This window comes from Artemia franciscana, chromosome 9 (genome assembly GCF_032884065.1).
Source record: "Artemia franciscana chromosome 9, ASM3288406v1, whole genome shotgun sequence".
Classification (NCBI taxonomy): Eukaryota; Metazoa; Arthropoda; class Branchiopoda; order Anostraca; family Artemiidae; genus Artemia; species Artemia franciscana.
This window is the reverse complement of record NC_088871.1, coordinates 19,846,192-19,860,190: the sequence shown is the minus strand read 5'-3', so window position 1 is coordinate 19,860,190 and position 13,999 is coordinate 19,846,192. Positions and strand designations below refer to the sequence as shown.

The 13,999-nt window shown below is 33.9% G+C and overlaps 1 protein-coding gene across 1 annotated transcript in view; it reads left to right on the top strand.

Annotated features, from left to right (window-relative positions):
* LOC136031115 (fibrillin-2-like) overlaps nt 1-13,999 on the top strand; it is a 227,011-nt gene that overhangs the window by 81,071 nt on the left and 131,941 nt on the right. Inside the window, exons 12-18 of the mRNA XM_065710426.1 lie at nt 704-952; nt 3,732-3,857; nt 5,104-5,319; nt 7,445-7,644; nt 9,480-9,660; nt 11,653-12,072; nt 13,086-13,310. Coding sequence (XP_065566498.1) covers nt 704-952; nt 3,732-3,857; nt 5,104-5,319; nt 7,445-7,644; nt 9,480-9,660; nt 11,653-12,072; nt 13,086-13,310 — 1,617 coding nt within the window. The remainder of the gene's footprint in view (nt 1-703; nt 953-3,731; nt 3,858-5,103; nt 5,320-7,444; nt 7,645-9,479; nt 9,661-11,652; nt 12,073-13,085; nt 13,311-13,999) is intronic.

Genomic DNA, 13,999 nt, shown 5'->3' with positions numbered 1-13,999 from the left:
TACTTTTTTTGTGGTTTTCATAAATAAAAAAATATATTCTTGACGAAGAAATAGGCTACACAATGACAAATCAACATGTACCAACACGGAGTTAAGGGTAAAGCCAGATGCACATCGTCATTCTGTAACATAAGCTACTTGACGTAAGAATATAAAATGGTCTATTATTGGTCAGATAAAAATAATACGCCAATTGGAATCGATTATACGTTCCTATTGACCTTAAGTATACGAATGTGAACCGAAAGGAAAACCAATGTGAATCCGGCATAATCCTTGACAGTATCTTAAGCCCCGTTCACATTGAGATTTTACTTATACCGAGATTTAACTAGCGCTAATTTGAGCCAATCAGATTTTTCTTAGAAATTTCTGATTGGCTGAAAATATCTGTGAAGAATTCTGTTTGGTTCAAATTAGCGCTAGCTAAATACCGGTGTTATTAAAATCTTACTTTTAGTAGGCCTTTAGCAAGTTTTTTTTCTTGCTAGAATCTTCCAAAGCTCGAGAATTAATCATATTTTGATTGGAAAAAAATCAACTGATCTTTTGTGAAATCAAGATGGACAGAAAAGTTAAAAAAAAAAATCCAGAAACAATGGAATGATAAAAATTACGATATACAAAAAAAGAGGAAAGAATAATCCGAGGAAATGATTCAGGTCAATAGCTCTAAGTTATTTTAATACGCTTTGTCTTATAGATGTTGATGAGTGCCTGGAAAATCCTAGAATTTGCCTTAACGGACGCTGTGAAAACACTCCTGGATCTTATCTGTGTCTCTGCGAGAATGGCTTCACTTCATCCAAAGATGGCTCTTTTTGTGTTGATATGGATGAATGTTCTCGAGGGGGCATGTGCTCCCATGGCAAGTGTGTTAATATGGATGGAAGTTTCACATGTGTTTGTGACTCAGGGTATAAGCTTGGAACTGATGGAAAAACTTGTGTTGGTATGTTGCTGAACTTTCTTTTCTTTTATTTTGCTGTCAAACAAAAAGAAGAAAAACAACGAAGCGAATTATATCTAAGTTGTAATGAATTATAGGAACAATCGTAAGAACTCGACACATTGTCTGGGAAGAGGGCGGGGTATGGGTATTAAGTGTATATTTTGGAATGTTTAAGTGTAATTAAGTGTATATTTTATGGGTATAACTTTGAAACAAACTCGAAAAATAAGTGATTATATGGCAAGTATAAAAATTGAAGGAAAGACCCGAATTCTTTCATTTAAAAACTATTTGACTTTATCACCAAAAGCAATCATGATTAGGCATTAATCAAAGTAATCTTTTTAATTACGGTCTTCATGACACTATCTCTCTTGTTTATTTAATATATGAGCTGATCAGAAGTCAAAGTGATTGAAAAAATTGAAAAGAAAAATAAAATTGAAAAGAAGATATGTTGTTGGCCCTTGCCAGGACAGGGGACGTATTATTTATGGTGTAAGTACTTTGATATAATACTGCTTTGCTTACAGATTAGTAAAGGATAATATTTTTTCATTATTTTAAACTAGTATCTCGTTTGTTTTTCGAGCTGTCGAAATGTTTAAGGAACTCGATTAATTTTTACCAAAAAAGATTAAACAAAATATCATTTGAGCGATGTGGCAGCCTTAGGGGTTTTCTGTGGTGCTGGAAAAACTCGCTAATCTCTTGTCTTTGAGACGGTCAGCTGATGCTAAGACTTGCAAAGTGATTTTTAAGGTATCGAACGGCCTTGAGCGTGATAAATAAAAAAAAATTCAACTGAAAGTAAAGAGTAGCATTAAACTTAAGACGAACAGAAATTATTCCGTATACTAGAGGACTGCCCCTTCCTCAGACCTTGTTCTTTTCACTAAAGTCTTAGTTCTTTAAAAATACTTCTCGTTGAAGCTCGACCCCTTGCGTTTCGGTAGTCTTTATTCAAGAATTGCGACATAAAGTAAAACTTTAGCATAAAGACTGAGGGTTAAGGAAGGGGCAGTCCCTCTCATATACGGAATAATTTCTGTTCGTTTTAAGTTTTAATAATGTTCCTTACTTTCAGTTGAAAACTTGTTTTTTTTTTCAATTGAATTTTTGACCGATCTTCAAATCGTACCAGGATATCCCATTCCCTACCCCTCCACCGTATAAATTTCCCTGGAAAATTTCCTACCCGAGGAAAATTCTTCCCCCGGAAAACCCCCACGCCAAACAATTTCCGCATATTTCTATATAACAAATACTACGTTTGAATATTGGGCAAATTTCATAACTTACAGCCCTTTCTCCAGTGATTATGGGGGTCATGTTACCCCAAAGGCATATTTATTGTATTTTTCAACTATACTGAGTCAAATGGCTATCTCAGCATTTTGATCGGATATATTTGGGGAAAAAGGGTTGTGGGAGGGGGGCTAGTTAGCCTCCAGTCTTTTTGGTTCACTTAAAAAGGGCACTCGACCTTTTGATTTTCATTCAAATGAGCCCTCCTGATCTTCTAGGTCTGATCATATTCAAGTTCCTTTTACTCCTTGTGTAAGGTCAGATTTTAATCCATTAATTGCGACTCATATTGCGTAGAACAAGTAGTCCGAATCAGCTCGAAGGTGCCAATCATTCGGTTTGCTAAAAAAAATTGTTAAAAATTCTTTGGCTTGTTATAAGTTATTTTATCTATTTATTTATTTTTTTATATTTTTTTATGTATATATATATGTATATATATATATATATATATTTATTATTATTTCATCGAAGTCTATTTAATCTACTGATGTACGTAATTAATTTAGTCTATTCAATCTATTAGTCTGTTTAGTTTTTTCCTATAGTTTTTATTTTTTTATTTTCTTTTCTTCTCCTTTTTGCTCTTCTTTCTGTGAGTAAGTGATATTTTAATTTCTTTTTTTCTGAATAAGTGACTCGTTTATCTTCCCCCTTCTTTACAGGCCAAAGAGTCTCTGGGGGAATAGTAAAATGTAATATTGTATGTGTATTTCATGATGAATAAAATATATCTTATCTTTCTTATGGTTTGGTAGGATCACCCTTGGAAAGGAAAAAAAAGAAGAAAAACGCATTCATGGTCTTTCTTCTGGCCAAACAATATACGTTTTTGTAAATAGGAGCTTAAAGCTTCTACTGTAGGGTTCTCTGATATGTTGAATCTGATGATGTGATTTCCAATAAAGTCGCTTAACTTTTTGGGGATGTCCCCCCTATTTCTAAAATTAGGCAGATTTTGTCAGGCTCGTAGCTTTTCATGAATGACATTAAACTTAATGAATTTTATATATCTGAAATCAGCTTAAAAGTCAAAGCCAGTTCTTTGGATGTATCTATTGCCATCAAAATTCTTTTTTTTAGAGTTTCGGCTACTATTGGGCCTATTTGCTCCTTACTTACAATTTGTTACCACCGTCCGTTCAATACAGGATTTCTGAACGAACTAATTGACGCTCAGTTTAGTTAGGTAGGGTATACATTTGGAATAGAATGGAATAATGTAATAATGGAAATGACCTATATGTAAGAACACAACGAATTATGCCAAACATGATGTTCGAAATGAACAACACTCTCCAAAGACGGAGAGAAAAAACTCTCCTTTTCTAGTGAAAAGCGAAGAATCGACTTTTATTTTCTTGGAACATTTGATTTTGTTTCTAATGTTATTGCTTTTTTTTTCAAAAGTGACAGCCAAATTGATAGTTTGCGGAATAAACAGTTATCGCATTAACATTTTAAATTTTAGATATTGACGAATGTTCTACACTACAGGATGCTTGCAAAAGTGGAACTTGCGTGAACACTCAAGGCAGCTTCAAATGTGAATGTCCCCCTGGATTCAGTCTTGGGCCGGATGGCCGCTCTTGTCTAGGTAAGTACTTAGAAAATGTTGCCACAGTTTCTCATAAGTTCTACATATAAGTTCCTGCCCGCCCACGGAGGCCTTACTCGTTTGCTTTAGTTTCTTGTTTTTTTTCTGTTTTGTGTTGTGTTTGTTTTTTTTTTTATTGATACTCCGGTTTGATTTTTTGTAGCGGGTCAAAAATAAATTATTATTATTATTAGTTTACCACTAGCAACCGTTTTCTTTTCTTCTTTTGTTTTTAGAAAGAGGTGTTTTTTGAGGATATTTATGGTATACAACGACCCTCCTCCTAATAGTTGAAGGGACAAAACCAATCGTATTTGAAGAGCTTAAACTATATGCGTCTGAGTGTACAATAAAAAACTGTAATTTTTCACTTGAATCACCGATATTCGATTCCAACAACAGTTTTTCTTCTGCTGTGTAGTCAACCACTGGAATAGTCTCTCAGATACAACAGTTTCAACTTCCAATGATGAAGCTTTCAGGAAGTTACTAGATGTCGAATGGAATGGTGTTCCCTGGAATTACCAGTGGGATGCATTTGATGCTTGATCAACCACATCATCAACTATGGAGCGATTCACATATCAAGAAAGATCTTAATTCGCTCTGGAGTGCGAATTGAGGTAATCGCTGACCAAGCTTCAAACTTATTTAGATATTTCTTTCGTCTTTTTTTTCAAAGGCCTTTGTTGTTTTGTGTTTGTCCGCAAAAGATGCAGCAAAAAGAAATTATTCTAAAATGCTTGCATAAATGCTTGAGATCCTTAAAGTTTCACATGCATATGACCTAGCATAATGAAGTGGATGTAGCCTATGTTTGAGTTTAAAAATAAATGTGTAGCTCTAAACCCTCAAATCTTTTTGTATGCTATTGTTTTACGTTCGTAGTTTGGGCTCCTAAGAAACAGAATATCTGTAGTTTTGACTGTAGTTTTGAAAGACTTTCCACAAAGAAGATAAACAACAGTGTTGGTGCTGTTTTGGCACAATGATGAGTCTACTTCCGTTTTTTAAATACTTTTATCACGGAATGTACAGTAACAGAAACAACCAATGAGAAATGTTTCTTATTATCGTTCCGTAAAGGTTTTTTTTTGTGTTTGTGTTGCATTTGACGTTTATGTTTAGTCAATTTGTGATAACCGGGGAGTCCAAAGGGGTGTGTAGTTTCTCAGCATTTCAAACCACCACCAGAAAATGGAAAGGAAATGCTTTTTGCTTGTTATTTGAAGTTATTTTTTTTCAGACTCACGTCGTGATGTCTGCTATGCTCACTTTAGGGATGGTCAGTGTCTTAATCCGTCGATGAGTCTTGTATCGAAATCATCTTGTTGCTGCTGTACAGTAATATTAGGATCACCCATGGGATGGGGAACGCCCTGTCAAGCTTGTCCTCAGCCAGGAAGCGATGAATTTGAACAGCTTTGTCCACATGGTGCTGGACTTACCCACAGCGGAGACGGTAATCTTTAATTTTATATTTCTACTAAAAATAAGAAAAAGATAGAAAAGTTTACGTTGCATAATTTTGAGCTTTCTGTCAGCATGAGGTTGCAAGTTTTATTTTTCCTATAATTAGTATTTTAAATATATTTTGCCTTAATCATATTATTTAATCATGAAAAGTGGTGTAGAATCTCTGTAAGGAGAAAATATTTCATCTACAGTGAAAACAAAAGCAAGCAGTAGTCTTTTTCAAAAGATGATTTTTTTACGTTGGGAAGGGAGACTATTGAAATGGTATAATCTGTCTTTTCTAAAACTAGTTCTAGCTGCTATTGAAGTGGTTGTGAGTTAGTTTTTATTGTTTAGAGCTTGCGCTCTGCTCAATAGTAAATCGCCCAGTTGTTTTTTTCTTCATTTAATGTGTTTCTAGAGAACTGAACTGAAAGTCTATAAGTAATTCAAAATTGTATTCTTGTTTTTCCATCCAGAAACCACTTTTAGGTCTAGAAATGAGCTTATGTCAGCTATGCCTCTCATAGGCTCGTCATCGTAGCCCTAGGTCCTCCTAAAAAGCAGGTGGCTTATCCATCGAGATTTATTGTAGCCCTGTTTATGGTCTATCGACTACTTGGCTAATAAAAGAATAATATTAAGACCAAGACTATTTAAAATAAATAAGGATTGGTAGTTGAAACATTGGAAGTGATATTCATAACGGCCATTATTCATAATGGCCGGTCAATACAAAGATTGATCCCGACGTTAATTGCATTATTGACATCAATTCAACCCTGTCCAAGATCAAATTAACTAGTTTATTCAGCATAAGTTGTTAATATCAAAAAGCTTTTGAAGTGTGCCGGCCAAAAATGGCACTGAATTTTTGACAGGTTGTTATTTTTAAAGTATGTCTCTGAAGAGAAAAGCACAGTCTTACAAGCTGGTTCGTGACAAATAAACCAAGGACATTTTTGTCAACTGAAGGTAAGGAGCAACATTAAAACTTAATACGAACAACAATTATTCCGTATATGAGGCAATCTGTGCCATCCCCAACCTTTGCTCTTTACGCTAAAGTCTTAAAGTTCTTCAAAAATGCTTATCATTCAGATTCAATGGCACTTGTGCTTGAGCATCCTTTTTTAAGGAATTGTGATTAAAGGTCAGCTTTAGCGTAAAGAGCGAGGGTTAAATAAGGGACAGCCCCCCTCACATACAGAATACAGTTTTGTTCTTTTCGAGTTTTAATGTCGCTCCTTACTTTCAGATGAAAAGACTCGCTCTCTTGTATTTGATTTCTAACCGTTTTTCAAATTATTTTCAGAAAATCCTCTTCCCCCCCCATGTAAAATTTTCCTCCTTCCCACAAAAAAATTTTCCATGGAAAAATCCTCCTGTGCAGAAAATTTCCCTTGTACCCAGGGGGTGTGGAGGTCATTTCATCCCCGAAGACTTAGTAATTGGACCTTTCAACTTTTCTGAATCCAGAGCCTTTCTAAAATTTTTGGAAGGACGTCTTTGGGGAAAAGGGGAGGGACAGGAAGGGGGATAGTTCTCCTCCAATCTTTTTTGTCCATTAAAAAAGGCAATAGAACCCATGAAAAACCAAAACATAAAACAAACGGTCAAATAAACACGAATACGTGATCTTCCCTCTGGCAAAAAAAACACCAAATTTCACATTTTATAGATATGAGCTTAGACCATCTACAGCAGGATTCTCTGATATGAATTTAGGTTATAATTTTCATTAAGATCGCTTGTTTGTGGGGGGGGGGGTAATTCCCTCCTTTTTTGAAAATCGAACTAATTTTCTCTGGCGCGCATGTATTGATGAATAATATTAAAATTAATGAATTTTATATATTTGGAATCTGCATAAAAATTCAATTCTTTTGATGTGTTAGTTGTTATCAAAATTCGTTTTTTTAGAGTTTCAGTTCAAGTCTGTCCTTACTTACAGTTGCCACAAACTGTATGCTTATCAAATGCAAATTAGATATCAGCATCAACCAGTGTGCAGCATAGGCCCTTGTTCAATATTATTTGACTAGTTGCTGGAAAAACTATTGTCAATAATGTGGCATAGGTCCACTTGAGACTATATATAACCGTAGTGTATGCCATATGCTTTTTTTCAGATATTAACGAGTGTGCACAGAACCCCAATATCTGCCAAAACGGGGCATGTGAAAATTTGTTAGGGACATACCGCTGTATTTGCAACCCTGGGTATCAAATCGATCCTACAGGAAAAGTTTGTACTGATGTAAATGAATGTGCCATTGATAACCTATTGTGTGACGGTGGTCAGTGTAGAAATACACCTGGAAGTTTTCAAGTAAGTAACTTATAGTCTACTTTTTATAATGATAATTACCAGTAGGCTCTTTATAGGCTAATTATTATTAGCTCAACTGACTATGAAGTTTGAGATTACTGAATAAACAAAAAGGCCATTGTTGTTTCCTTAGGTCAAAGGGAACAAGAGAGATTATTGTCCTGTACTTCTGTGTTAAATAGTGTGTTTTATTTTTGTTAGTTTATTTTTTTGACGTCAGTTGTTACATTTTTTAAGCTAATCATGTTATTCTTTAAGTGTGTGTCAAAAAGGGAAGGCAAACAACTCGCAACAGCCGTCTCATTTTTATGAGATTCGATGCAAGTTTCAGACACAAATTGGGGGCCAAACTCTCGCCTGACTTCTAAATACAAGAAAGAAGCGACAGTTTTGATGTGTCAAAGTTTGACACACCAATTAGTATAACTCATGCATTGTTGTATTTATGGGATGTTGCCGATTTTTCGCCAGTAAAAAGAAAGTAACAAAGTAAAAGTTTAACAAAGTTTAACAAAGTAAAAAAAAATGAAACAATTTCGAGCTGCAGCATTTAACTATTCTGTGTTTCTCTGTACATAGGCTTTATAAATAAAATAAAACATCCAAATTACTCCGAAACACAACAACTCTCTTTTGGTTGGTTTAACCTAAAATATTTATATGAAAAAAAAGGAGTTGTCCTTCTTTTAATTTGTATTTTCTCCTAACGTTTCTTTATTGTTTTACTGTTTTGTGTTTTACTGTTATATTTTGTTTAATATATATATTTTTTTTCTGTGTCGCTTCGAGATCTTTTCCTGTGGTGATACAAAATATTGAATTTACTGGAATTAACTTCGCAAAGTGAAAGACACTCATTAACCATAGCTTAAAAAATATTTGCCATTGCTTACAGGATGTTTTTTTCTTTTCTTTTAATTTGATTTACCAGAATATTTACCTTTACTTTTGCAGAGGCAATTGTATTCCTTCGTCTCTATTTAGTCTAAACTCTTGTTGGAAAAACAAAATATTTATTCTAAATTATATTTATGAACGTTCATCTGCTGAGGTAGTTTATCTACTGATGACGGTCACTGTGTATGCGATCGAAATATCCAAAATTTCTATTTTTATTTTCACTGTCAACTAAAAAGATTATCCCTATTGAATTGTTATTTGTATTTCATGAAAGAGAGTGCGGTCTTCAAAAATACCTACCTCAAATGTTGTAAACATAATATTTAGTCAATACGTAGTATAAATACCATGCTATGGGCACAAACACAGGAAATTGTTTTAGGAGACCACTGGTATGTCGTTTTATTAATGGCTTCACAGTTATCATTAATGGGGTATTGGGGAATGAGCTGTCCGATTTGTAAGAAAGGTTGTCAATCTAAATAAATTATAGTAAACTGAATGGAATGAAGATTTATAGATTTGCTCTGGTGTTGTGCCAGATAGAGTCGGAGATCTAGGATCTAAGGGAGGTGGGAGTGGCGGGGGATGGAGAGTCAAATTTACATTATCAGCTTTTGCTCAGGAGGTTATCGACGTCTCATCTAAAATAAGTGTGTACCAGCTATGTCTCTGATGTGTTCGTCATCGCTGCCCTAGGTCTCCCTGGAAAAGACAAAACAAAAACAAAGTAAAAAAATATATATAAAAAATGATTGATCCTTGAGAAGATATTGTCAACATATTTGTATTCTATCTACCGCTGGATCAGTAATAGTATAATATTAAAATCAGAATATATACAAAAAAATTTAGGGATTGGTAGTTAAAATGCTGGAAGTGACATTAATATCTATTTTATATCCGCTTTGTGATAATTAATATCCCCTTTGTAGTGCATTTGCCCAACTGGCACTCAACTTAATCCAATGAATAATGTTTGTGAAGACATAGACGAATGCAAAGAGCTTGGTGAAGATGCTTGTGTCGGGGGCGAGTGTGTCAATGTTGCCGGTTCCTTCCATTGTGAATGTGCAGATGGCGCTGTGCTTGACAATACTGGGCGAGTCTGCATTGGTGAGTTCACACTACCTTTATAAATTTAACACCTTTCTTTTTAAACGAAGGCTAAAAACTTGATTCTCTATTAAGAAACTCTTTTTAAAACTAGGAATTCTGTTTATTTGGTGGGACAATAATTTATTTTTTACTTATCATTTTCCAATTTCTATTTTCATTCCCTGTTTATTTTCATAAGACATTAATCAGTTGTTGTTCCTAACATGATCTTTTTATAAGCTCGAATTGCGGACAATGTAAGATAATAATTAGGCTTCTTAAATCGCTAATTTTTACATGTTAGAGTCCACATAAAAGGAATCCACATTCTTTTTATGTCTTCGAAATCTTGTTATTTTTTCAAATTTCAGTCAATGTTCAAAAGGCTTTTAAATAGTTAACAGATAAAACCTCTTGATTAATCTTAAACATCTTAAATACGATAATAATATAAGGCTACGATTTAGCCGACTTGAATAAAGCATGCTCTCTGCAAGAGCCATATCTCCTTTGATTGGAGTCTCAAGTTACTAGTTCGCATGGAAAATTGTGTAAAATTAGATTTTTCTAACAAGAATAAATAAAAAAAAGTCAGAAATCTAATGGTTTTACTGACGTGACCATTCGCTGTAGCAGGACTGATTTTCCAGTACGGAGCATTTTTTTTTTTTTTTTTTTTTTTTTTTTTTTTTTTTTTTTTTTTTTTTTTGTAATTGGACTGTATTATGGATTTTTAGAGTCAAATTGCACAACTGTCTTAAACTTATCTATAGACTAAAGTCTCTTTTTGTCTGTAATGTATTTTTACTCCGGCCCTGTCTACTGATGGTGCTGCGGAGTTCTCGAATGTCAGATCTGACTTCAGATCTTATGCCTAGACCTTGGATGCTAAAACATATGACTACAACTGATTCCAATTTTTTTTTCCTTCGGTTATGAAATTTTTATAATAATCTTCTACTTCATTCCTCTCAAACTTACAAACACACTATGACTGAAAATAGTTACTTTCTTAAGTTTTTATGTTTTAACAGAGTTCCACTTCATTTTGAGTTGCGCATCGTATCCATTATAACCATACGAGTTATATCGAGTAAAAAGGGAGTGATCTCGCTTCTCTTTGGGTATCCGCTAACTTTAATTTAATTAAAAGAGTTATAACCTTAAGTTCAATTAAAAGAGTTATATTCTTGTCGATTTGGACGCGGTTTCAGAATTATTCTATTAAAAATAAACTTCTTGCGTCGGAGATTGGGAACATATAATTTATTTTATTTTGTTGATCCTAGTTTGAATCTAAGGGTAAGGGGAACTGATAAGAGTAAGATATTCGAGGATTTAATGTGGCAGCATGGGGGTGGAAAAGTACCAGCACCCCTGGGAACCTAATGTCTAAAAGTTTTATTAAAAAGTAGAAAATTGGATAATTGATAGGATTGATATCTAATCATGTTTTTTGCTTTCAAGAACTATTTTGTGTAAAAATCCAGTCTGCACAAGTTGGGCCTAGGTTTGCTTGGAAAAATATTGACAGGTTAAGTAAGCTAGTTGATTTTAAGCTGGTAGGCCTAATTGTGACAAAATTCTGTTTTCATTAGCCTTCGCTACATTTTAAACTATTTGTGCACAAGTATGCAGCAGTTTGAGATAGGTTATAAAAGCAACAAAATACTCACGCGCTAGATGGTGTTAAGGATTTTTTTTAAGCTAATTTCAGTTTCCATTCTTATAATTTTCCTATACTCTTTGTTGTGCTAAACTAAACGAAATTAAAATAGAACTGAAGATCTAAATAAAAATAAGCTAATTATAGGAAAAATTATGAAATTTCTAAAAATATGAGACACCACTCCCCCCCCCCCACATATTTGCCTTTTTTTGACACTTTTGTTTTAATTATAATCTGTTCAATATTAAAATTTTCAACTAATCAGTCTAAACTTTATCATTACAGTTTTTGTTTTTCAATTTCTCACCTTCGTGATATTAAACAATATCTAATTCTTTCAGACAATAGAAAAGGATCGTGTTGGACCAAGGTTGTTGATGGCAGGTGTGAGAACAATCTACCAAAACTCGCACTGAAATCTGAGTGTTGCTGTTCAGTTGGTCTAGCGTGGGGTAGTCCTTGCGAAATGTGCAACCCTGCTGAGTGTGATTGCCCTATTGGATTTGCCAAAATTGATGGAAAGACCTGCACAGACATCAATGAATGCAACCTTAATCCAAATATCTGCAAAGGTGGAGGCATTTGCTTAAACACGGAAGGCTCATTTACTTGCACGTGTCCGCCTGGGTTAACTTTGGATCAAACTGGGACAAAATGTATTGACCAACGAGAAGAACCATGTTATTTGGATTTCCGACATGGAATATGCATTAAAGAGATGGACGGCCACTATTTGAAGTCTCACTGCTGCTGTACTGTTGGTATGTATCCATTTATTATTATTATTATTATTATTATTATTATTATTATTGTTATCATTATTATTATTATTATTATTATTATTATTATTATTATTATTATTATTATTATTATTATTATTATTATTATTATTATTATTATTATTATTATTATTATTATTATTATTATTATTATTATTATTATTATTATTATTATTATTTTTAGGAAGTTTCTGTAAAGCTTAGTGAACGTGCTAATGATAATTTTTGTTCCCGGCGTTTTTTCTAGACTTGATTGTAACTTACATCTACAAAATTACTTTCAACGATTTTTTTTTCCGTAAGCAATTGTAGAAATATTGTTGCGTTAGTGGATTTACACTCTTTTTGTTGGTCATACAGCCGAAAAACTCGCTTTATTTTAATTACTGTTTGCAGAATTTTTCTCTTTCAAGATAACTTCTTGTTTTTCGTAGGAATCAAAAGCTTCAAATGCTGCTAATGGTATGCATCATCCGGAAAAACTAGAAAAATTTAAAACATGCTTTAATTGATTTTAATTTTGGTCCAGTGAAATTCTTGCTTTGATTAAAATTTCCAAAGGTAAAAGCAACTAAAAAAGAGCTAAAAATGAGAATAAAATGTCTCTTGTTGTCTTTTGGCAAAAGTAAGTCTTTTTATCTCGGTCTATTGTAAAAGCAGAAGAAAAGAAACAGATGAATAGATATATTAAAGTTAATACGAGGTTTGGCAGAAATGTAATGACACTGGCGATGGTGCAAGCGATGTGGCAACCCTGCGTTGTTGCCATTGAGAGAGCTCATTTATAAGAACCCTCAAATAGCCTGATTCAAGTTTCTACTCTGTCCGTTAACTCGTATTTTACTCAGCCTCTTATAGAATTTTTGCGACGTTGCTGGTTAATGCTACGTTGTGCTAAATGCGTGTGTTTCTTTCTCCAGAGAAATCTCCTCTCTTTTCAGGTCCCTATACTTTTTTCCCTTGGTGCTGTCTTAATCTTGATCACATTTTTTTAGGCAAGGCATGGGGCCATAGCTGTGAATCGTGTCCAAAACCCTCAACTCCGGCATTTGAAGAGCTTTGTCCAAAGGGCCACGGATATACGGGCCGTAAAGACATTAACGAGTGTACTACTTTTCCAAATATGTGCGAGAATGGAAGATGTAAGAATTCCATTGGGTCTTTTAGTTGCCGCTGTAACCAAGGATATGCTCTTGATGAAGATGGAATGAAATGTATTGGTAAGTTGCCAATTATGTTTACATATTTGTTACAAAAATTACCCCCCTTTTTTTAAACATTGTGAGGTAACTTTACCCGTTGGGGTAAAAAAGATCTGATGCTCGTTTACAGGCAGTGCTATAGATTTGGGCTGTCTTTAAAGAAGATCACAAAAAAAAAAAAAAAAAAAAAAAAAAAAAAAAAAAAAAAAAAAAAAAAAAAAAAAAAAAAAAAAAAAAAAAAAATCTTAGGTAATGCTATGGGTAATGGATGTTTGAAGGAGTTGTGTCATCTTGGGAGGAAGAGTTGCAAGCGAGAATTGGTATTATGAAGTATGGCTCGTCAGTTTAGCATTAAGTATAAAGGATAAGAACTGAGTATAATATTTACCAAAGCATGACAGGAGTAAAATGAAATTGCTATGAACAACGTTATGAAACGCTTTGATTTCCAAATGCTTTAAAAAATAAAATTAATTCCCTCCCTTCTGGGAAAACCGAAATTTCGTAAGACCGAAATTGAAACCGTGAGTTGGTCACGCCCAGGGGCCAATCTCCAAAATTTTTACTGGGGGGCCAAGAAGGGTCCATATCCGGATAGTCAAATGGAATGGGATATACATTATTGGAGGGGATCAACTGCCCCATCCCCAAGCAATGCCCCTGGTCATGCCATAAAAAAGTTGTCCTTAATTAGCTATTAAATAAAA